At 38.5% G+C, this 25101-nt stretch overlaps 2 protein-coding genes across 4 annotated transcripts in view; both read right to left on the bottom strand.

Annotated features, from left to right (window-relative positions):
- Positions 1 to 14426, bottom strand: part of LOC102305424 (vesicle-fusing ATPase) — a 28928-nt gene extending 14502 nt beyond the window's left edge. The window contains exons 1-9 of one of the 2 annotated variants that reach the window (XM_005913667.3): positions 14294 to 14426; positions 11092 to 11177; positions 10469 to 10565; positions 8466 to 8505; positions 5507 to 5673; positions 5177 to 5284; positions 4875 to 4950; positions 4299 to 4454; positions 1482 to 1681 (exon numbers count right to left, since the gene is read on the bottom strand). In XM_005913667.3, coding sequence (XP_005913729.1) covers positions 1482 to 1681; positions 4299 to 4454; positions 4875 to 4950; positions 5177 to 5284; positions 5507 to 5673; positions 8466 to 8505; positions 10469 to 10565; positions 11092 to 11177; positions 14294 to 14305 — 942 coding nt within the window. In that variant the 5' untranslated portion in view covers positions 14306 to 14426. Of the gene's footprint in view, positions 1 to 1481; positions 1682 to 4298; positions 4455 to 4874; positions 4951 to 5176; positions 5285 to 5506; positions 5674 to 8465; positions 8506 to 8858; positions 8875 to 10468; positions 10566 to 11091; positions 11178 to 14293 lie in introns of those variants that run through there. The other variant, XM_042223650.1, reaches the window with a different exon arrangement.
- Positions 14427 to 16081: 1655 nt separating this feature from the next.
- Positions 16082 to 24664, bottom strand: psmd11b (proteasome 26S subunit, non-ATPase 11b). 2 transcript variants are annotated; one of them, XM_005913669.3, is made up of 13 exons: positions 24415 to 24664; positions 23252 to 23353; positions 22495 to 22691; positions 21546 to 21603; positions 21059 to 21253; positions 19306 to 19450; positions 19154 to 19214; positions 18722 to 18784; positions 18343 to 18468; positions 17587 to 17622; positions 17427 to 17478; positions 17194 to 17336; positions 16082 to 17099 (listed from the first exon to the last, which is right to left on the bottom strand). In XM_005913669.3, exons 1-12 carry the CDS (start codon positions 24503 to 24505, stop codon positions 17194 to 17196), a joined length of 1269 nt encoding a protein of 422 aa, XP_005913731.1. In that variant the 5' UTR covers positions 24506 to 24664; the 3' UTR covers positions 16082 to 17099. The 2 variants fall into 2 exon arrangements, with proteins under 2 accessions (XP_005913731.1, XP_005913730.1); XM_005913668.3 differs by having other exon boundaries at positions 16082 to 17104; positions 24415 to 24652.
- Positions 24665 to 25101: the final 437 nt, after the last annotated feature.

The following is a 25101-nucleotide window of genomic DNA, read 5'->3' as shown; positions in this document are numbered from 1 at the left end:
TGCTGCGGTCCGTTTCTGTCCTCCCAAAGTTTTCTGCCCTGGAGCTTAGACGCACCTGATACAGCTGCATTTTATTGGAAGATGTGCAGAAAACTGACTTTTTTTGGCTACTATAATTCTCAAAATAAGAAAATCTGGTTAATGAAACTGGAATAACTAAAGTCTCAGGCATTTTTTTGTAAGATCTGAAGCTGGCAAACCATAGGAAGTTCTGGTTTGGACATTCATTTAAAAGTTTAGGGAACAAAAAGTAAGCACAGCAGTGTTATTACAGCTGGGTACTACCTCTCCTTGGCTGACCTGTATTTTCTTGACATCCAATTCAATTTACAGTGATTTAATGTGAAACTCCATAAAATGGCTTTCTATCTAGCACCTTGCAGAGGCAGAAGAATAAAAAAAAAGAAGCTTCCTAAAATAACATAAAAACAAAAAATACATATTTTTGTTAATAAAATAAAATTTGAAAGTAAACTTTTTACTGAAAGTGGAAAATGTGAGTCAAGTTTTTATATTGTAAAAACTGTTTTTTAAAAATGCCCCCTATTATATGAAAAGATACTCAACCCAAGAGTGAGACTAATAGAAAAAATTACATTTTTAACAATAAAAACCAAATTTAAAGTAAAATCCACACAGCAAACGTATAAGGAAAATATAAGGAAATTGTAAATTTTCATTAAAATAAAACTAAAATAAAACTACTAAAAAGTATACTATTAAACTATAATAACCTTGTAAAATATAAAATCAAATTACATTTTTTTTCAGCTGAGACACAGAAGCATAGCAAGAAGAAACCGTGATTGCTTTTCTTTCATCCTGAGCTGAATACAAGTATTGAGCCTCTTATGAATGAATGAAAAAAAAAAAGCGATGGAGCAGCCGGGTGGGGGGTTATCGCTCCATCTACGGACCTGTCAGACTCTGACGTAGCATTTAAAGCAGGTGTAGAGCTGTTAATGTCACACACATACACGGTGTGTGTGGGGGTTTGTAGGGAGGTCTTATAGGAGGTCAAAGAGAACCCAGCCCCTCATTAAGTGGTGCAGAGTGAGGTTTATGTCACACCATCCAAACCAACTATCACTGCTGGGTTTCAGTGGCCCCTCTTCCCTTTCAAACACACACACACACGCACAAACTTTAAAAAGTCATTACAGCTATGTCTGGCTAAAGGGCAGATCTCTCCACTCTTGAGAAATTAGATTTTTTCTGCAGTGCTTATCGGTATTTCACTGGGATGCTGGAAGAATACTAATAGCTACTGAGAAGATACTCTGAACAAACACAGTGACTTTTGATGACTTCTAGATTAGAAGTTTAGGAAAGTTCTAGCAACACAGCCAATATTACTTGGAAGCTGCAACAAAACGGACTCGTTTATTAATACAAACAGGACTTTTATGTTTGCTCTGCTTTGGTAAGCTGGCTCTGTTGTGGAAGAACAATACAAAATGTACATCGTGTCCTATTCTCACCCTCTTCTGTTCATCCTCTGCATCTGCAAACAGCTTCCTGATGTTCGCCTCAGACTCTCCCACATACTTGTTGAGAATCTCAGGGCCGTTGACGATCTTTGGCTCCCGGGCCTTCAGCATCTTGCCAATCTGTCGTGCCATCAGGGTTTTACCACAGCCTGGGGGCCCGTACAGCAGGATTCCCTTCACATGTTTACAGCCTGGAGACAGATGGACAAGCAGAGGAGAGGAGCTGATGTTAAACCGAGCACCCACAGTTCACTTTAACAGCTAGAAAATGAGTAGAAATCAGTGGCAAAATGCATAAATTGTATATGTTTCCAAAACAGTTACCTATTTAAACAGATGTCTGCATAAGAATGTGCTAAATCTATTCACAAAGGGATAAGGGATTTGATACCAGAAGCTATCCGCTTTCTGTCTGCAGTCCAGGTTGTATTGATCAGCCACATTTGAGTAGGCTCTGGCTGCAAACAGGTAAACAGTCTGTGGAGAACTACGTTGCTGAAATGCAAATTCAAAACCACTAATGTTTTAGCTTTATTTTAGCTGTGTTTAAATATATATATGCACTAGTAAACATAGACAAGCAAAAGAACAGGAAGTCTTGGCCTGGAAATCTGCTAGTTACACTGGAGAGCCCAGAGGTTACGTAAGAAGGATGACCAATGGCTTCTCCAGTTAAAAGAAAATAGTAATTCAACAGGAGAAGGCATTTGCTTTAAGTTTGGATCATTACCCAAGATTTCGGACAATAATTTAGCTTTATACAATGTAGCAGCTGCAAAATGTTGGCATACACCCTAGTATTGTGGTGTATTATCGCTCTGTCGTCATACTCAAGCTTAATATTCAATCCTTCGTAAGAAGTTGGCTATATGTTAGCTTTTTATAGAAATGATCTTAATGGATTACTTTTTTGTTGACTGAGAAGGGACTGCAGTGACGCCCTGCAAAGTTTTAGTCAGCCAGTAAGGTGTTAGTGTTAGGTGATGAAGTTTCTATAGTTTGTCTACAGATATTAACAAGAAGCTGAAATATGAATTTAGTTTTCTTAAGAAATACAGCCATTTTTGACCTTTCCCCCTTTGACTGGGGGGTAAATGTGTGATGACCATGAACAGAACAGAGTAGGCATTCTTTGCAATACCTACTCTACCTCACCTCCATTGATGCACATTCATATCACCTTAAAATATCTTGAGCTGCTGTTCATTTAAAGATTATGAACTTAATGATCAGACCAAGGAGCAGAAGTGTAAGCCGTATAATTCCAGCACTTAAGATTTCCTTCAAAGACTTGCTTCTTCTCCAAGAAGATCATGCGTGGAATCCATGAGCTCTCTGCTCGGTAATGTTTACAGTGTGGCTCTTTTAAATGGCCTTTTGCACCTGGTTAATGACATTTAGCTCAGACTAATTGAGAGGCCACAGATAACCATCTGAGTTGCCATTTGGCCTGCTGAGGGAAAAGCGGCCCAGTCTGACAGGTGAGAGCGTAGAGACGAGGGGGTTGGCTTCTCTTGCAAGGTGGGGAGAAGTGATGTGGTTGTGTCGGGTTTGGAAGAGCAAGCACTGAAGCTTCTCTCTGTCTGCTTCACCTCTCTGGGAGCAAAGGGGAGACAAGGTGAAGCTCTCAGCATCTCAGGCACACACACATCATGTGTGACGCATGCACGCATATTGCCGCTCTGTCAGTACCTGCACCCCCTGCTCCCCACGCCTGCCAATTACCACTTTACCTTTTGCTGGGTACGCTATCAGGACATGCCATCTCATTAGAACATCCAGCTGGGCACAGCCAAAGGCCAATCCCTGCACACAACCAACTGTTTAAAGGTCAGCTCGCACACTGCTGGACACTGCCGCTCTTAGCTCTGCAGGTATGGAGAGTCTGGGAAACTCATGTAAAGTGTATATTTGCCATGCTTTGGGGGTCCTTACAGCAGGTTTTCACAAGACTGTTAGCTTCTTGGAGCAAGGATTAGGACAGATGTGTGTGAATGCGTGTGAGAAGCGAGGGTTTGCGCATTAGTCACAAAGACCGCCTGATGGCTTTCATTAGAATGAGCTGCTGTCCTTTTGGCAAATGAATCATCATTGTAATCTGATTGCTGTCAAAGATTTATTAATGAGAGGGGATAGCAGGGAATTTAGTCACGGTCCAGGCACCCAGAAAAGACACTGCTTTGATTGTTCCCTCACTGTGGGGGTTGCCGATTCAGGTAATGCTGCTGCATTTCTCAGAGGAATTATTCGACGTTATGTTTGTGTTACGTCGACGAAAGGATTAAACACAAGCTGAATGTAATAACTGAAAACACTGATTACATTTAGCATGAGTAATCTCTTTAATCTGATGAACAGTGGAAGAAATACTGAGACAGAGAAAAACAGTGATTATTAGGATTGATTTTTTCTTTCCACATTTTGGTTGTTAATGTTCATCAAGTATGGACAAATGCACTCATATCGAGTGACTATGAAATTCTTTGACAAAACACTGAGGATCAATGCTTTATCACTCCAAATGGGATGATAATTTTAAAAATGAACTCCATATTAGAGCCAATAAGAGTAGAAACAGTTTAGACAGTAACATCATCATGAAACAGTTTCCTGAGATCATAGATGAAGTAAGAAATAGGGTCATTTTTTCATAGATTTTGACACAACCGAACTTCTTTTTGTTGGCCAGTTATGGCCTCATCACACAGATGTCTTAAATCATCATCAGACTTCAAGCATGGCAGTATAAAAAGTGGAAAAAGAGCCACAAACAAATGAATACGTGATGACAAAACCAGGGGGGCTTACCCATCTGTTCAACTATGTCTGGAGGGAACACTCGGGAGGCGAAGGCTCTCCGGAAGATGTCCGAAAACTCCTTGTCAAGGCCGCCAATGCCCATCCTCTCAAAGTTCCAGTCTGGGCTAATAATAGACTGACGTGACTCTCGAGTCTTAGATTTCCCTGGAGGGTAAAACATAAAAATGTTTATTATTCACTCAACAGTACACTTTTAATTCCTTTTTCCTCCGTTTGTTAGTGTCTTAGATGTTGCAAGCTTTATTTTGATGTGCATCAAAGTTAATTAAAATTTTAAAATGTAACTTTAAATTCTCCTTGAGCCAGTTTTGGTTTCTGTATTTAAAATATTGCATTAATAAGTCACCCAATGCCTTTAAACCCCAAAGGCCAAGCTAAGTGAGTGAAGTGTGCCCCCTTGTGGTACTTTAGAGAACTGATTCAGATGTAGTTAATGTAGATGTATGTAAATGCAGGTGTAACAGGTGTAGTGGTTTTAGCAGTCACATTTGCACTTTGTATTAAGTGTAGGTATATGAGAATCTATTTTTACAATGAGAGAAAAAGTAAAAGTCCGACACTCACCAGCCAGGATTACGGATGAGTTCTCTGCTTTCTCAAAAATCACCTGACTGTTTGCCACCAACAAACCAATGTCGATCTAAAGAAACAAGCAAAAGTAAGATGATAACTAGCTTGAGACACTGCCCTGTTTTCACTGCCTCAATAACAGCATCAACCTGTTTGAAATCAACATTCAGGTACAACATCTGGCCCTTTAACTACCTGAGAAGGTTTAAGATAAACTGTGTGGATTAAAATTAATAGCTACCATGGTATAGGTGAGTGAACATCAAGGGACAGCATTAAAAATATTCTCCAGATACCTTCTGTTTCTTCCCAGAACCATGTCCTCCCCTCAGGATGCTGGGGTCCATGGCCTCCATATCTTTAACCACCAAGATGAACAGCTTTTCGCAGAAACTCAACACGAACTGGTTTTAAAAAAGAAGATACATGCACGGGACAAAACGAACAAAAACACATATAGATAAATCAGTTTAACAAGCACACACACATTTAAGTAGTAAACAAGTTTAAATGATCACATATTTACTCTTAAATTTATGTGTAAAGGTGTTACTAAGCTTCATTTTAAAACTGGTCTCCGGTTTTGTTTTAGAATCAGTATTTAAAGTCTTAAAGCCAAAAAGCACCTGCTGGCCAACACTGAAGGCCTGGTTGTTGAAGCTCTGGAGAACCTCAGCAGCCATCTTGTCTGTGTCGTAGGCCTTGCTGTCTGCTTGCTTCTTCTGCAGGAAGTCGATTTCCACGGTCATGCTGCTTACACACTGTTTGGACTTGTCAAACGTGTAGTTTGACACTGTGATGGCAGAAAAGAACAAAATGAAAGCACAAAGTATTTCTCGTTAACCTGAATCATTGCTCATCGGCACTGTAGTGGGGAGCTGGCAGACTATTTAACGCTGGATGTGACAGTTGGTATTTTTGCAAACAGCTAAAGTAATGTTTGAAAAAGTGTAGGACTGTAGTGCATGTGTAAAAATGTTTATTATATCACCTAATAAAGCTGTCCGAATAATAAAAATCACTTTATTTGTATAGCAGTTTTCAAAACACAAAGTTACATTGAAGATAATACTTCATAGTGAACAAGTGAGGAAACAGTTGCCAATTCATATATCCACCATGTAAAGCGCAACATTAGAATTTGTCTGGAGTCATGTTATTTGGATAGAAGTTAGTGCTTCTCTTGTTCCATCTTGTTATTTAGCTCCTCGACTCTTTCCAAACACTGATCCCAAATGATTTATTATGCCTGCTGATGTAAACGAAAAAGGAGAAACTTTCAAAAAAGACATCATGAAAGCTGTTTTTATCACCACCGTTGCCTAAAAACATTTCAATCTGTTACGACATTAGTAGCTTTACTAAAACTAAAAAACTGTACTAAACTGTCTGTTTGAAAAGGCTATGAAGCCTCACAAAATGTAAATAAAAGCAGAATAAACTGATGTGCAAAACCACAAGTTTCAGATGCAATTTTGCAAACCTGAGCCATGCTGCCATGTTCTTTGTAAATAGAAGAGGCAACACTTCCAAAGAAGAATGTGCTAGGTCTCTTCCTGGGAACACTGGCAACTGTTTAGAGTTTTCCACTTGTGAATAATCTTTCTCACTGCAGAATGATGGACTTCAAAATGTGTCGGAATGTGAAAATTGACTTTTTTTAACCACTCCCAGATTGATGAGCAGTTACAGTTGATTACTGCTGGCATCATTCCTCCTTTGCATTTTGTTAACACCCACCTAAAGTGTCCAGAACAGCAAACTGATAAAATGTTGCTTTTATAAAGCTGATTAGCAACATAGGGCAGTAAAATATACCTAGTTTTTTGCACATTGCCTCTGCATTTGGCTTAGTTTTTATTAAATAAGTAATAACAAATGCAATATGTAGTTTTTTTGCAGTTGATATGAGGTTTTATTTACCTAATTTTAAGACCTGCTAAGCACCAGGTTACTTATTACGTTCTGATATGTATAACTTTAGAATTTAAAGAGAGTGTTGCTATATCTACTAGTATCCCTCTCATCTCTTGTTAAATGCTAACTAAATAGCTGAATCTGAGCTCATTTGTGCATATGGAGGGATAACCACATCACTAGCTCCTCGTTAGCAGCCAGCAGCTCCTTCAGCCTTTAATGTGAGAAACCAAATGTGAAATCCAGCAGGCAGCTCCTGAATTAGATATGATCCATCATCCCCTTTCACTCTAAACTGAATCTCTTCAAACTGCTGCTATCTCGTTATGAAAATGAGATAGTCTGCAAGTAGCGTGCTGATATTTCCACTGCTGCCAGGTAGTGGAAATATCCACATTCAATATGCCCAAATTAATCATAGTCACTAGAAGACACTGCTACCACATTTATATTCATTATGAAAATGATTTGAATGATTAAATACATGGTAGGTTTAAATACCAAAGAAAGAATACGTGAAGAATAAGAGTAAGGGCTTTCATGTTTTTCACGGGGATCAAATTTTAAAACTATGACGACATTTATTCTTTTCTTCCCCCCAAATCAAGTAAGACGCACCACTTTAGCCGAAGGGGCAAAGTAAAAATATCTATCAAAGGAAAGTCTTCCTCTTTCACTGGATGCTGGCTAGCCTCTGTGACAGATATGCAGAGGCAACACCTACACGTATTGTTAAACTGTCTTTCAATCTGCCAGGCAAATCATTTTCCCTCATTCCTTCCTGACACTTGAATAATAGCTATACCCTCTAACCTCACGCACAATTAGAAATCTGTATGATAAGACCATCAGAAGTTAGCACAGTGAGAAAGACTGCAGTGTGCAGTCAGAAGTATGCACGCTACATCAAAGAACCCTTAAGGTCCCTGCTAGTGCTTCTTATCTGGTTGCCAGTGACTCTAAAGGTATTCACTTCTATGAGAGAAATACTGAAACTCTGTTGATAAATACACAACCATGTAAAAGTAGCAATCACAAAAGGTTTTGTGTTAGACCTTTCAGAATATACTGAAACCTCTTTACACAAAACTCAGGCTAAAGTCAGAGGTGTTTTTAGACTGGTGGTGCACTGGTTTCATTAGTTTGGCTCTCTTTAATGGGCCCTATGTGGCTTGTGAACTAAAATGAGTTTCACACCCATTTACTAGAGCAATCATTAGTTTATGCACCCTGTACATATATGTAAGAAACTTTTACTGAGAGCTGCTCATAAGAGAAATTATTATTATTATCAGAATTTATCTTAATTATCAGCTATATCAGTATAACTGCATTCTAAAGCCTCGAGAATAACAGGATGAAAAAAGGATGAAAATGCAGAGATTTCTGTCAATCTTGTGTACTGTCTCACAAATTCATCCCCAATATGAACCAGGAAAAACCTCAAATGAAGTGAACACTTTATTACTTATTTACGAGGTATCACATATCTGTAAAGTGAAGACGGGACTTCTTTGTCCAAAAGAAGTCAGATGGGGAGAAAACAAATTAACAAAAAGCAAAAAAAACTTCATGTTTTGTATTAATTTTGCTCTGCTGCCCCCAAGTGGCCAAATGTGGAAAGCTTTAAATAAAAAATGCATTGAAAAGATTAAATCTTCAACTCACCTTCAATCTCTTGTCCAATTATTATGCCTGCCCATTTTCTCTGTGAACAAAGAGAAGTGATTGATTTAGTTCCACGCCTTATCATTTGCTCTTAAAAAGTGACGCACTATGGCAACAACCTTGCTAACATTTAGCAGTCTAAAAGGCACTAACATTTTCTACGAAGCTACCACACAGAAAACATCACTGCACGTTTCACAGTGCAACATTCCTCTGCGAGATGGTCTTATTTCACAAAACTCCACTGAAATACATCACTCGTGTCTTTGATGGGCAACTAGCCATTTTTATTTGAGACAGCAGGCAGACTCAGTTTCCATGTTTTAAATGGTCATTCAGTAAGTATAATTCTTGTGGTAAAATAAGACCATTTTGAGGGGGTTACAGTAGTACCTGTGTGCGGTCGTAGCTGCCAAGTTTATAGATGGAAGAAGAGCAGGCAGAGAAAGGCAAGGCAAAAAGAGGAAAAAGCAGGAACAGACAGTTTGAGACAAACAAAGAGGTCCATGCAAAGAGCTCTCAAACTACCACAGTTTTTACGTTTACTTGTCAGAATATCAGATTGCAAACTGCTATGAAGATTAAAAGAGCAATACACAACAATATGCTTTGTTGAACACCATCAAAGTGTTTTCATGCATTTTTTTAATAAGTGGAAGCTATCTATGACACAAATTTGTGTCTGTTGCTGCTCACTGTGTCCCAAACAGTGCATTGTTTTAGTTTCCATGCTGGTCAGCTTGGTCATGTGACTACTGCAATCTACTGTAGGTAATGAGCTGTGGCTCAGGAACTCATAGAAACCTCTCATCCAAAACACTGAGCTATTTGTTACTGATTAAAAACATTAATCGGTCAAAAGGTGAAAATGTTGAAGTGTTTTACTAAGTTTCCTGAAAACTACAGCAGCTCCTGACGCAGGTTACCTCTGCTTTTAAATACGTGCTAGGATGTCACATTTTCCAGTCAATCACTCTAATCACTGCTGTACACCTAAGAGCTCACCTGCTGCTTTTGTTCAAAATACAGTATATACCATCAATAAAACAGAAAAAGTACACTCTGTCAAGTCTAAGGTTTTACATTTCAGGACATAATAAATGATCTATTCTACAGCAGGTCTTAAAGTTAGGTAAATGCAACCTCAGATGAACAGAAACACATCATAAATTACACTATGTAATTATTATTTAACAAAAAATAAACAATGGAGAAGCAGCGTGTGTAATTACCCCTGATGATTTAGTATCTGTTGGACAGATGGCCTCACATGTAAAACCTGAATACTTTTGTATGTAAAGAAGTTCATGGTCAACTCAATGACTGCGAGGTGCTCAGGTTGGCTGAAAAACAAGCCCCCCCCCCCATGAGGTGTTGTTACTGATATCCACTATTTAGTTTTTGCCAAAGTAGCACTGTACATCATGGGTAAACATCTCCGCTTTACCTGTGCAAAGGACATTGCTCCAGAATCCTCGTGGGTTGTTCACATATAAATTTGCAAACTTGAGCCATGCTGCTGTTTACGTTTTGGAGAGAAGAGGCTTTCTTTTGGCAGCACTTCCAAACAAGTCATACTTGTTCACTCTTTCTCCAATGGTGCTGTCATGAACCTTAACATTTAACATGCTAGCTGAGGCCTGTACAGTCTGAGGTAGATCTCTTGGGTTATTTTGCTGTTTCTTTGAGCATTGCACGGTCTGATAATTAATTTTGCACAGACTGTTTCTGCATTTTAACTTTATTAATTTATGACACATTTATTTATGTCATGTTTTATGGTTTATCTGAGTTTGTTTTTACCCAATTTAAGACCTGCTAAGGTCCTGACATCTACAACCTTTGAATTTAAAGACGCTGTACTTACAGAAAACAGTCGTGGTAAAAAAGTATCGGTAAAAATACCGAGATATCATATTTGCAGGAAATACATCAAAGAACTGAGTAATCAGTGATAACATGCAGCCAAGGATCATCTGAAACTCTCAAACATTTGAGCCTACCTGAGCCTGACTGAAGGCGATGGTGTTGATGTTCACACTGGAATGCGGCTTCAAGGTGAAAACATACTTGTGGGCTGAATTGTGCACAATCACGTGTCTGCATCGAGACGAAGAATTAGAAGGAAAGCAAACATGAAGCAAACAGTTGAAACAAACAAATTCCCATTACTTTTTTTTTGTCTTGACAAAGGTTTTCAAACGAGATACCTTGGCTTGAGTTACGAATGAAGTCATATATTATAAATGTAATGGTAACATGTTTGACTGTCCTTCACAGAAGCACCTAACATGTTTACGTTAATTGTCTTTGATGAATTTATGATTATAAACTGAATGATTTGGGCTGGACAGTTCATTCTTGGCCTTTTAACAGCATAACAACAACAGTTTGTATCTATTTTACTTTAAGTTGTATCTTACTGGATTAATCAGACCATGACTCAGCAAATTCCATGGACATACAAACATCCATCCCATAATGGGGTCTGTTAACTGGGTCTGTCCATCTACTAGAACGTCAAAAATCTGAATGCAGACATCACTATCAGCTGATACATAAACCCACTGGTTTGACGAAACTAGACACACAGCCTGTGTAGATGCACACCAAAAATCTGACTCACTGTTCAAAATGTTGATCCTTGTCACTGACGATAGCACAGTTGGTGAGCGACAATTCGTCTGACGGGCATCGAGCCGTTTGCATAACCTGAACAGAGAAAAAAAAAATGTGACTTTGCAAAAGACAAAAAATACAAATAAAAGCATTTCTCAAGTTATGTCTTTACATCACTTGTGTTGGTTTTGTGTAGAAAAACCTCAGGGTAAAAGGTTTGGTCGGCCTATGGTCATACATGACACAAAAAAGAATCAGATCATCACACTTGGCCAGAATAATTGTAAATTAATTAATTTAATTTTGCAACTTAGCTAAAACTGTTAGCACATTACCTCACTTCTTCTACCAGTTAAAGGTAAATTTGTCAGGTGGGAAGTGCATCATGGGGAAAGTGACATGATAATTTGTATTATTTCCTTCCTTTTTGGATTTACCCAGCTGAATTTAACAGCATAGAAGCACACGTGTGCTGTCATGGCTGAACCAAGAAGCCTTTTATTGCTAGTATTAATGAAGTGTGCCTTCAAATTTTGGTTTAGTGCACCCTAATCTTTAAAAAGGTTTAAAACTAGCAGTCCAATGCACCACGGGCCTGTACAATCTTTTTTTTCTGTGCTGGTAGGTTTTTTCCTGTCAGTTGCACTATGCAAAGCAATGATGTCAAAGCCACAGCAGAACATTAACTTTCTGCACACCTGAGTCACATGCATGCATGCTTTTTTTTACTACTCTCTTTGCGTAGCCTAGTCAACTCTTACACTGGCCTTGAAGAATCATTTTGTACTGTAATTGCACACTAGGTTTTCAGCTCAGTGATCTTTATGACTCCACATCAGGCTGTTGTGTAAAAAAATAATTATGAAACTATGAAAACAGAAAATGTCTCAAGGCAAATTCATACAAAAGTCTTTATACTGACACACACAGGCTGCGTAGCAAAAAAAACATTACCAAACCAAATTGCTGTAGAAACAAAATCTTGAAAATTACAAGAAAACTCCCATCTCATTACATCCTTCTTAGAAAGCGACCAAGATTTAACCTGCTTTCATCACAAATATCCAAAAAGATGATTAAGTGCTGACCTAGATCTAAAAACGTTAATCTTGGCCTACTTTGAGCATTTCAGGAAGTAGGCTTGCTTGTGCCTTTTAGCTCTCCTGATAATCTCAGATTGTCAGTCTATCCGAGGTCAAAAGTATTAAGAATTGTTATTTTTTTGGCGAGTTGTTGGTGATAATAAGAACTGTTTTAGGTTTGTTCATTGAAAAAGGGAAAACAATAGCAGGAAGGTGTCTTGGCCCATGTTCAGTGGGCCGCCTCCCCTTCCTCTCTGAACAAAAAGAGTACCAAAGTACCATAAAAAGCCTAAAAAAGCCTCTGAAACTGAAGAAGTCACCTGGATGAATCATGAAATGTTTCTCCCATTGAAAACACTACGTCCAGGTGAACAGACTCAATTTTATTGTACAGCAGAAAGGTGACATGGCATGTAAAACCATACTTGACTCACATTTGCAACTACACTCAGTATCTATTATAAGATTTAGCCCAAGAGGCCTCTGTTTTTCTCAGCAATAAGTTTGATGACAAAACAGCAGTGAAGCTTACTGTCAATATGGGTGTAGTTAACAACTTAGCTCCACACAGCAAACAGTGACCGCGATGTTGAACTGGGGGAATGAAAGAACATGTTTTTCTAGAGTCCACAGCAGCCCTCACTTCTGTTATCAACATTAAAGATGTTTACTGGGAAAAATCTGATAAAAGTCCTTTAGCAAACCATCTGTTTAACGAGCTTAAACAAGAAGATAATTGATCTTTCCTCTTACTCTCATCCAGCGGCACTTTGTTTTACACAGCTACAGCAAAACTGACTAAAAACGAAGGCTGTGTGTACGCAGACAAAATGCACGTTTACATGTTGCACTGGCTGAGAACAGCCCATTCTTTCTCTTTTTGACAGTAACACCTGTACTATGCCGAGGTGAATCTAAACGACGATCACTACATTAATTTTAAAGCTATGGATACTAATATTATACGCATGAATTATGCTATAGTATTAACTGTATTAAATACAACTTTAATAGAAAAAGCTACTTGACTATAATGTATCAGATTCTCTCACGTCTTGACAGAGATGCCTTCAAATAGACTATACTTTATTAAGATAGCCTAGTAGTTCTTTTCCAGTATTACTGATCAAAGCATTTAGAATACACACACATTAATGCAGTACTTTTAATGCTAAACTATTGTATAGAGTTTTTTCTCTTACAATGCTGATATGTCTGCAGCAGCAGGGTTGCTATTAAAGGTGCATCTTATTTTGCAAAATCAGCGGCTGTGCTGTTAACGCCTCCCCTTACAAATACACTTGTAGCAAGATTGGGAAATCCTGGGTTAACTTAATGAGATGATGACCAGCTTCATGTGACTGCTTAGTCTGATTGATATGTCAGTTGGTGAATCCACACAAAGGAAACATACCCTGGATATACTAACCTTACTTTCAATTACAGGCCCCAGTACCTAAGCAAATATATTACTGCATATAACAAAAATGCTGCTGAAATGTGTTTGTTTCATGTGTGTGAATTAATATATAGGATGATATATTAGAATATCACACTTTTAAAATCACCAAATACCCTATATCTCTGAAAAGCCCTATACCCAGTGACATAGGGCTTTTCAGGCTTAATTACTGGTTAATTGAAAGTAGCTAAAGTATTAGTAAAAATGCAATTTTTAACACTAAGTTAAAAGTAAGTTTGGGCTTACAGTAAACGTTTCTCTTTATGTGCCTTTCTTGTTCCCTTTTACCCATTAAACACCGCAACACTTCCTTCATTTCACTTCAGAGACACATCCAACCCTGAACAGCAGGTTTTTTATATCGAGGCTAAAAACACAGCTAAACAGCCCAAATATGGCAAATGTTACTTATAATAATTCACAGGTGGGAAACAAAAACAGCTGCATGAATGCTGAGTTTCACACTGGTCATAAGATACTCCATTTGTCTTCCGGGCTGCCTACGAAGTTATGAATGACAACTGAATCTGCCACACAGCTAGTGCTGTGCTGGCTCACTGTCCGAGTACAAACCCCCCTGCAGTCCTCTAAGTGTATTTCCGGCTTATTCTTCAATATTTTCCGCTCCAAGTGTACTTCTGAGTCTGAGCTTCAAATAAACTCACCCGTGTAGACATCACTGTGGGCTGTTTTTGTTTTTTATCCTACTTCTGGTAAAACTCTGCATCAAGCTTCCGCTGACAGAGGTAAACGCACAGACTGACGTCGAAGGAGGCGGGATTTCAACACGTACTGCAACGTCATCACGCAAGCGACGGGAAGCTTGTTTCGGAAATCCTTAGACACCCATAAAACTGATCTTCTCCCAGGTTGGATTGCTCCAAGGTGACAAAAAAAAGGCTGTGTCAGATAATAGATAAAACAAAATCTTTTCTATATGGGGAAAAATGATCCACAATAACATTAGGCTGGGTTTAGACTTAGTTTTAGATTACAGTCTTCAGTTTTTATTATGCCTGTGTTTTCCTTTCATATTAGAAACCCTCAGAAATTTCAAACTGGGATGTTATTTAGGGATATCAAAAGTTATGTAGCCCTTGGACCAGGCTTATCTGGTCCTAAGTCCAGCTATAATAAAACAATGGCGTTGAAGAAATAAATGTTTTAGGAAATCAGATATTAAAATGTCAATTTGTGGATTATACAACATTGTAATTTGCAATATATAGGTGAAAACACATATTAAACATATAGGCATTATTATCATTGGGAAAAAGAATTATGGGAGAAAAGAACAAATAAACAAAAAAATGTGGCTAAAATGTGAATGTGCTTAGTCAGATGGATTGTGGATTCTGTGAAGAAGATAATGTGTGAAACTTTTTTGTTTTGTTTTCTCAAAATAGTTTCTGTAGATGAAGAACTCAGTGCAGTAGAGCAATGTTCGGATGTGGTGGAGGGGAGAGATTTACATCACGGACGTGCAGCCAACAAATCTGCAGGAAGTGTTGATATGATGCGGTAATGTCAGTATTGACCAAAATATCTGAGGATTGTTTCCAGCAGCTTGTTCCATCTGTGCTACTTAGCAATAAGGCTGTTTTAAAGGGAAAATGCATATGTAAGTGTCCAGTGAGTGTATGATCTGTCTGCTCTGGGAATCACATCGTTTCCACATGAAAAACTTCTAATAAAGAACTACTATAAATGTGCAATTTGATAACCACGTCTTGTTCTATGAGTTATAAAAACTTAAATATAACTGCCTTCAAATCACGTGGACAGCAGAAAACTATTTATGAAAACATAAGCTGGAAAACAAGATGCTTAAATTTCAAAGGCAAATGGAAATCTTTATTTCAGATGTGGAAAATCTGTAAAAAAAAAAAAAAATCTGTAGAAATGCTGCGAGGGGATCCAAAGTTTCTCATAATGATGCAGTATTTGATCTGGAACTCTTAATTATCATGACAGCTACAGTAACGACTTGTGCTTCTTGTTTTTTGAGGAAAGAAATAAATCTTGCTTAGAATCATAGAAAAGGTTAATTCAATGTGATAAAACAAATTACCTTTAGTGGGGAAAAAAAAGCAAAATGAAAATCAAAGCCATTAGAAAAAATGGATTTAATGCCCTTTGATGTAAAGTTGTTACTGACAGAGCAGCACACAAAAGTGTAGTCTTGTTCTTAGGGTGTTAACATCTCCATTTTGGGAGTAATTTTAATTTTTTTAAATGTAAACACCTCTTCTTTTAAAAAAAAAAAAAAAGACATTTGCTATTGTATACATCATCTGGGATACTCTACCATCATTAAATGCATGTCAGAGAATTTTGCAACATGAAACACCAGCCTACTAACCACCTCATGCAGCTTAGTGGTTAACAAACTAGCTCCATTGGCCCAAATTATCAACTTTTTTTTCTTTTTTGCAAGAGACAAGACAAAATCCTTAAAATACAAAATATTTATTTTCGAAAATGTCTTTATAAGAGAAAAACAAAACGAGAAAAGAAAAAAAAAATCAAAAACCAAATCAAAACCATACAAATTGTTTGGTTGCTAGCATACCACACTAGTGCTAGGAACTAACAATGGAGAACTGTTCACCCGGGTTAACTCACAGACGCTCAGAGGCGATGATCTCCACCTCTACCCTGCGATCTCATTGCATCCAAACACTGAGGCAAACAGAAGCGCCGAAAACATGGCACTAGTGGTGAAATGGCATCCTGTCTGTTCTAGAAACTTATAATAGCAGGAGGGGCAGACGTGGCAACCATCTGATTTCCTTTTTAAAAAAAAAAAAAAAAAAAAAAAAAAAAAAAGAAACACAAAAACCAAAAACAAAGAAAGTGTTTAATACATATCTGAAATACAGAGGGGACTAACTGTTGGCATTGATATGGCGAGGAGGAGGAGGGAAAAAAAAAAAAAAAAAAAAAAGAGCTAGAGGGAGCTCTTGGGCTAAAAATCAGCACTCCAAGGAGCATCCCAACCTTCCAAAAACTGAACAGTGTGCTTCTGAAAGATATGGAGGAGGAAGAGAAAGCCTCGCAGAGCCCGAGGCCACAGAGGTCAAAGTTGCACCTTTGAGGTTGCAGTGGAGTCAGCTTTAAGGCTTGGCAGGCCGAACCTTACAGCAGATATAAACATATATATATTCTTAAACCTTTCCATCTTTTTTTATTGTGGTTGTACAATATTCCCTGATGGCCTGATATGGCCGCTGAGTGTTATACAGAATCCTGAAGAGATATCAAAATTAAAAAGAATAAAAAGAAAAGGGAAAAAAAAAAAAGTGATGAAATTGTCCGTGGAGGAGGGGTAGAGAGGGGGGAGGGTTTGATGGTGGGGGATCCTGTTTTGTTGCAGTTTGTGGGACTTCCTGTTGCTCTCCCTTGTCCCCTCTGAAAATGTTGCACACGCTGGTCAAACACACAGTTTCTCCATCTCACTGCTGCAGTGATCTGCTCTGAGGGGGTTTAAAAAAGAAGAAGAAAAATAGATTTAGACGAGAGAAAGAAGACTGCACATATAACCGAATCCTTTCATTTTACTCACCTATGTCAGCTTCTTGGCTTTGTTGTAAAGCGAATCCACGACTTTGCTCATGTTCTGAATTGTTTCCAAAGCTGCTTCGTATGTTTTGTCCACTGGGGGTTCTTCAAATATGATCAAAACACCTTCACCTTGGTCGAGGATTCCTAAGGCGGCGTGCAAAAAAAACAGTATTACAGCAGACTGCCGAGTATAGCTTTGCAAAATACTTTTTTTTAATACAACAACACAATTACCGTGAAACTTTTTGTCCAGAATCATTTGTGATAATTTCCTCTCAACATCGCCCTAAAGAGATAAAGATGAGGAATTAAAAATGAGCTGAGATAGACAAGACTGAATGTTAGCTTAAAAAATTTTAAATAAATAATAAATCCAAAATGCAGCAACACTTACCTTAGATAGTTTGATTAGACCTGATATGTGTTCTATCTGAAAACCGAAGGACACAAATTAAATACAGATCTTAATTATACATTTTTCAGTTGTAATGATGAAGAACAAACAATAACATCAGTCTGTACTAGTATTAAGTAATAGACCTGTTGCAGTCACGCAGACTTCAGCTTCTATTGTTTGATAGAAATACGCAGTATAAACTGTATGATTAGCACAAGAGTTAAATCAAATAGAAAGGCTTTTAATGTAGCTGCCTCATCATGCTAATAGTCCACAGTGTGTCCGTGTGCCATTTCTGGATATTGCAGGGTTTCTCCAGGATCACTCAAACTGATATACCTTTGGGAAATAAGGTGATGCATCTAAAATATATTCACGCAGTTATGCAGTGACTCTAGAGAGAAAGATGCCAGTATCTCCCAAAGTTTTCACCAAAATGAAAGTGTAATAAACCAAACAGCAGGGGAGGGGGAAGCATTATTGCTTATAAAATCAAGCTTTCAGGCCAAGAGATGGTATCGCATTAACTCAGAAAAGCAGAGGGGGGCTTATATGGCTGCCAGGGCAACAAAGTCTGCTAGCGGCTGTATTTACAACGATCCCCCATGTTATGAGATGTTTTTTCTTCAAAGACACAAATACAACTTTACTTTTCAGCAAATGTAAAGTTTTAGGACTGATTGGTAAAAGTTTTCACATTTTGTATTACAGTGGTGGGTTTCCTATATACACCTGAGCCTTGCATGTTCTCACCTGCACTCTGGAAAATGGTTCAATGACTCGGATGAGGTTTTGTTCCAGCAGGTTGTCGTACAGCTTGGCCAGGTGAGTGTTGATGATTGGGTCGTCCCGCAGCTCTGCTCTGTACTCTGTGAGGGCCTGGAACATGCCAAACTCTGACTTAGGAAAACTTTAAATTGTCAAATAACAAGGAGGCAGCTTACGACACAAAACGTCAAGGTTTTAATCCTTCAAAATGAAAATCGAGGACCTAATGTTAACTTCTGAGTGTGTCACCTCACCCTCAGCTGACAAATGTGAGGCCAAAGAGACCATAATGACAAAATGTGTGTTTCTTTATCTTTATCTAAAGCCACCGGGCAAAATTTGACAATGCTAAAGGCATTCTTACCTTTTCAAAATCTGCTAATGATCTGTTCTTGCTGGCCTGGGCTACACATTTCAATGCTTCTGTCTACAAACAGAAAGATGAGAAAAAAATATTAGTAATGTTTTTATCAAGAAAAAAAACATTAATGAAGCACCCACACAAAACTAAGAAATATCTGGTAGTTACAGTGAAGGTCATTTTCTTCTGAAACACACCAACACATTTATTTAAATTCAAATATCATCAAAGATTTGAGTAAAATTCTGCAGCACTCGCACAAAAACTGTGTGCTTCACTTAAATAACACGTTTATTACACCTTTGCACACTAAAGCTGCTGCTTTGTGAATAATCCACAACTGATATTTCTATTTTATTTAGTTCAAAAGGTGGTTTGCAGCATTTGTGATTCTTTCCGTGTTTGGATAAAAATCCAATGACAGCTTGTACTTGCCTGTCTGCCTGCGTATCTGAGGGCCAGTTTACCGCTGATCAGGGCTTGTACCTCCTCTGGCCTGAAAGAGTCAAGTAATAAATACATTCATTAGACATTTAAAGAGTGTTTAGTACCACGTATTACTGTAAAACAGTATAAGTACTACTTACGAGTTGAGTACAATTTTGCACAGGAGCATGTATTTGAGTGCTGTGATGGCTCTGGGGCTGTCGATTGAGTCGTAACCCTCGAAGGCCTCAAAGAAGTAGGAGTAGGCTGTCTTCCAGTCTTTCTCCTCTGCTGCATGGATGATCCCTGCACCAGAGATGACACAGCATGACAGTTACCATTTCAGGCAAAAACAAAAACCCACAACAGTGAAGTATGTGATGCTTCAACAAAAACTCGGAGCGCCGAGGCTGCCATATGACTGCATGACTCCAAAGAGTATTAAAACCACCATGTGCTGAGCTTCTCTGGGCGTTGCCCGACATGGACAACTTAATCATAACGCTGGAAAGTACAAAAGAAATGATCATGTTGTGTCATATTTTCAGGTCAAATTGTGTTATGCAGCTAAGTCTAAGAATTTAGTCAGCCATCCTGTAATCAGGAATTTAGCAGTTTGATCCCAAGCACCTCAAAGTCTGTATTTTGCCGTGTAGACAAAACACTGAAAGTCAAAAACATCCCAGATGTGTCATGAGTATGTATGCAATCGTAAAAGAGCTGCCTGAATGCAGCTTTTGGTGCAAACTGCTTTAAACTGTTTATAAGACTAGAAAAGCTCTACTGTATTCATCCACTCCGCCATTTATATCCATGAATAAATATGATAAGATCATGCCTCCAAGCTCTTCTGGCTTCAACATCAGAAACTGTGTGGTTTTCACATACTCATAACCGTTAGAGGCACTGGAGATCAAATCTAAATTTGTCATGCACCTGTCGAGAAAAGACCTGCTTTATGTTATTAAAACACAAAATAATTATTAATAAGGGTAAAAATTCTTGATGGTGCAGCACTGTCTACATCAACATTTTATTACTCTAAACCACCATAACTTCATTCAACTTAAGAATAGAAAAATGTGCCTTTTTTGTAAATAAAGCTGAAACTAAGAAAAAGGAAAAAGGGCCAGAAAATTACCATTTACTATGAGATCCTATCAAACAATATTAAACTGTAGAAAAGGGCATCTCGTCAAAGATTTATGGCATGCCTGGCACCTGCTCAATGACTGAACCAAAAGAGGACAACATGGTAGACATCAGGCACTAATTTTCCACATATCCAACTTTTGCAATCGAATGACATAAAAGATTCTATCAATGACAAAGTCTGAATTTTTGCATGGTAGTGTTGCAGGAAAGGATGGCTTAAAAAGCCAGAAAACTGTGCCGATCTCACATCGTCATAGCATCTGCTGACATCAGTCCTTTCCCCTCCTCTGAACAACTAAGTTGTTCATTTTACTGTAAAAATGTGAAACTAACCCTTGCAACATTTTTCAAGCATCATCAGTGTTAAATCTGACACCTCTTTTTTCACTAGTTATTCAGAGGGACTGTTTAGGCTGATTGTTACTTTTTCTTAATCAGTATCGGATCATTGCGCTTCTACTGAGCAGAGCATGGATGATGTACCTTCAGGCAGAGGTATAATATTATGTAGTCTGTTCAGTTACCTTCTACAATGGATGAGCACACCATTCATTAGCTGTTATATCCATCTGCCTTATTAACCGTTTCAGCCCCATGCAAGAAATATTCAGCAGTAATCAGCTGGTCAACTGTGAACCTGGCCTTTAACAATCCCGCATCTTTATGAATAAAAAAATGAAGGAAAAAAAATAGTCTCCCATTTTTTGATAATTCGCCCAGACAGAAAGTTATTCCAGGTAAGACTTTGGTAACTCTTACCTGACTGCATGTCCAGAGCTGCCTGGAGCTTTGGAGGACAGTAAATGGCGTTGGCGGTGGTTCTGGCTGAAGTGAGGGCTGCGCGGGCCTTGGGCAGGTTACTGAGGGCGTGGTATGTCTTACTTTCAAGCAGCTGCACCTCAACCAGAAGAGCTTTGTCATCCATCTTTTTCAGCTCCTGGAGCAGCTGGGAGCCTGAGGGTAAGAGGGCAAATCTGGGTTAATATTGTGTACGCCAGCTTCTGCAATAACTTTGATCAAAATTATGCAATTGCCTGGGGATGAATGCACAATTATAGTGCTGATATGTGCTGCTCAATTTCCTCCCATAACCCCCTATTTATGAAGTATTTTAGTCAAGCATTAACTTTTTAAATTTAGCACTAGAAGAATGAAAGATTTCTTGCCAAATATCTTGGTGGTAGAAAACAGACATTGCTATTCACCCAAAACATAAAAATGTTAAAAAGGATCTCTAAACACTCACCGAGAGCCAAGGCCTCCTGGTATCTTTTGGTGTCAAAATAGAGCGAGATCAGTCGTGCCTGAAAGAACAAGAAGCTGTTAGATGAGCAGAGAACAGCAGCAACAGCTGTGACATGGAAGCAGTCATAAGAAACAACTAATGACAGAATCGTACCCTTTATTAATTCCATCAGAGTAATCTTAACTTCTACAGCATTTTGATGATGAAAACATCTGGTTGTAACTGGTATCAAACTGTTTCTTGCAGGTATCATATCGAGCTCCGCACTGAGCATCAAGAAATCACACCGTGAGCATTTTATTAGCTTTCCAATAATTGCTGTAAATTACAACTACAACTGTCATCCTCTTCAGGCAAAGGTAAAGAATTCTTAGGTTTCCTGTTTTCATCCAGGTTCATCTCAGAGTCACAGTGGTGGTGTTGCACAACCAATCGCTCCATCATTATCTGTCTGAAATCACAGCGTCTCCCACTCCATGAGTCAGAACGCATTAAATCTGATCTCTCCCACAGCTGCTATTTATGTTTGGGATATCATATTTCTTTGTTTTCACTATCATTACTCATAAACTGTGTTCCATGTCAGCACTAAGTGAGGTCAGGTGGGAGGACAGATATATCAGCTAGCAATAACTTCATTTATGACAAATCCAATAACCATCTTTATACTCCTCTTCTATCAGAATGGCACAGTTCATGTACTGCAATTTGTTGCTTTTACTACTCTGGAGGTCTTTACTATCAAACTTCCAAAATACAAAACATCCCCCCACTTAATCCAGTTATCTTTCCCCTTCCTTTTATAAAGTAGAAAGGCCACATCTGGTGTAAAAGTGATAGAGTTCAGGAAAAAAACAGTGCTACGAAAAAAACTTCGTAGCACTGTTTTAACATGTATGGGCTTACACATTTTAGGGTTTTTACAAGCCTATGCTAGACATCTTTTTACCTCCAGAGCTTGTCGTAGGAAGGTCCTCTTCTCAGCCTTGGCCCATTCAATGCATTCAAGACACAGCTCCACCTCCTGCCCCGTTGCTGCTTCCATGTCAAGGAATAGATCTAACAGAGAGCGGACGAGCCGAGCCGCCTTGGCCTTACTGATGGACATCAGGAAAGGCCTCACAAATTTCAGGAGTCCACCAAGTTCTGTGGACAAAAACAAAAAAAACTTATTCAAAACTTTAAGAGCAAAAACATATATATGACAACATCTCTTAGTCTGAGCAGCGCCCTGCAACAGGTTTAGGGAAAACTTATTTTGTTAACCCTGAAATGGGGAAAACTGAGTTTTTTGTTGCAAAAAGACGTATAACCTAAACAGATTGTGAACCTAACTTGCTCACTGGCAGGTTTTCTCTCTGATTGGCACCTCTTCTCTCTGATTGGCACCTCCTGCTGCACCTAAAGCAGCTATAAGAGCTCTTATCAGATCAGCACAAGTTCACACTACAAATGCTGAAATCTCAGTGAGATATTCTTACTAGATGTAACCATTATCTGTATGGTTTATATTTTTATATTCAGTTGATGTAACTTGAATTTCACCCCTGTCAGATGAGCTTTTCTGGAAGCTTAACTTTTCTCATGTTAGAGTAAATCAATTCCGACTTTAAGTCTAGACTCAGAGTTTACTGAAACTGTTTTCTGGAACAGGACCCAGGTTTTAGCCAAACATAAAATGTACACAGAATGTCTTTGAACATTACCTGCAGCTTGTCCCGTTTTTGCCAGCAGTGTGCCCAGCTCCAAGATGCTTTGTTCTTTAACTCTAACCGCTTCCTCATCGTTCTCTTGAACATCTCTTCTCACTGATGAACATAACAAGTTCACATGAGAAAAAAATATTAAAATATAACTATGAGGCAAGTAAATTTACAAACATGCATAGTGATCCACACTTTATTATAACAATACACAGTCCCATCTTGTGATTTGTCATGTGACATAAACAGTTTAACCAAAAATATTTAAATAAATAAAATTACATTTTCTTGGTTCTATAAAATCCTCAATAACCAAATCTTTTGAAATACTTTTGAAATGCCAAAGCTGTGCAGGACAAAACTGAGATATCTTAGTCCCATAACCATCTCCAAAATCCAACTAATTTAATAAAGAAAACAATCCTGAAGGAAACAGTCAATTTGTGGCTTAATAACTAAGAAATGATTTTGCCCCTTTGAGCAGTTTCAGGGGAATTGAGCATTTAATAATGTCAGCACTGATACTAGAGATATACAGGTGGAAAGAACATAAGTTCCTTAGAGGTAAACAAGAGAAAATGACATCTTGCCAGCTAGTAGGGCTGGTGTGACAAGGCAGATTGGGGACAGCTACGTCTGTTGTGGGAAATGTAAGAACTCTTTACCACTACTCGTGTGTTTACACCATCATTTAGTTATTTATAGAGGTCCAGCTGATTATGAAACAGGTTATAGGTCCTCTCGCTTTATAAGGTAGCTGCTTTTCACTGTGTTGTTGAGAGGCTTTTGATAACAGGCTAATGATGTTAGCCTCAACAGTAACTATGCTAACATGACAGTCTTTAGTTGGGTCAATGACAACTGTGCTCAGTGTCACAGCTCCAACACACACACAGTGGAACTCATGCACAATTCTGACAACCACCAACAGACACATTCCATGGCTAGGCCTAGAGTTAGCAACGGTGCTAACGAGCTAACATCCACCAGCTAGCAATTCCCGTTAGCCACCGTTCTACAGTGAGTCAGCACGGCACACCACCGGCTCCAGCTATTCAAAGCCACTAGCTACATGCTAACCCCGCCGCCTCACACTAACTGTAAAATCATTCATTACAGCAGTGAATGGGATGATATTCACCTCAAAACACCAGCCTAAGACTCACCTATTGAATGTAGGATGTCGATAGAGGCGTTGCGATCCGTGCTAATGAGAGACTGAGCTCTCTGAAACTCAACCACCGCTGCAGCCGCCATCTTCCTTATTCAAATGCTGCCTGAATGAAAAATACGTGCGGGGACTACGTTACCAAACGCCTGTGACGCCACTGTACATCTTGCATGTCGGGATTGAAAGGAATAATGGGAAATGTAGTCATCAAATTCCTTTGTTGCAGTATTAAAAACATAAATAGAAACTAGTTCTTATTTCTGCCCATGACAATTTTCTCCCCACAATAACTGAGAATCTTGGATCCATTTCGTCTTCACTTCTACCAGCTGTGAGAAATTAATGTTAATTTTGATGGCGTATTCAGTTTTTTTTTAAACCTTGACTACAGTTTTTAGAAGTCTGTTTATTTTTCTGTTTTATTTTCTATTCAGTTTTAAAGTTCAGTTTAAAAGGAGATCCCTTTCAGAGAGCTCCGTGGCTAAATGCGGCCCTAAGAACGATCATCCCTAATGATGCGCGCAGGCTGTGCTATTCTGAAATCAGTTTGGGAGACAGAGTCTAAAAACTGATAAAACATTAATGTGGTCTATTTGGTGTGTTTGTTATGGATTAAAATCATGCAATTATATTTTTATTTAGTGCAAAATTACCCCGGCGTAGTATCCAGGTCACAATATCT

Source organism: Haplochromis burtoni, unplaced genomic scaffold (genome assembly GCF_018398535.1).
Source record: "Haplochromis burtoni strain Fernald_Lab_line unplaced genomic scaffold, NCSU_Asbu1 Contig_6, whole genome shotgun sequence".
Lineage (NCBI taxonomy): Eukaryota > Metazoa > Chordata > Actinopteri > Cichliformes > Cichlidae > Haplochromis > Haplochromis burtoni.
Note: the sequence above shows the minus strand (reverse complement) of the source record. Positions and strands in the feature narration are given on the sequence as shown.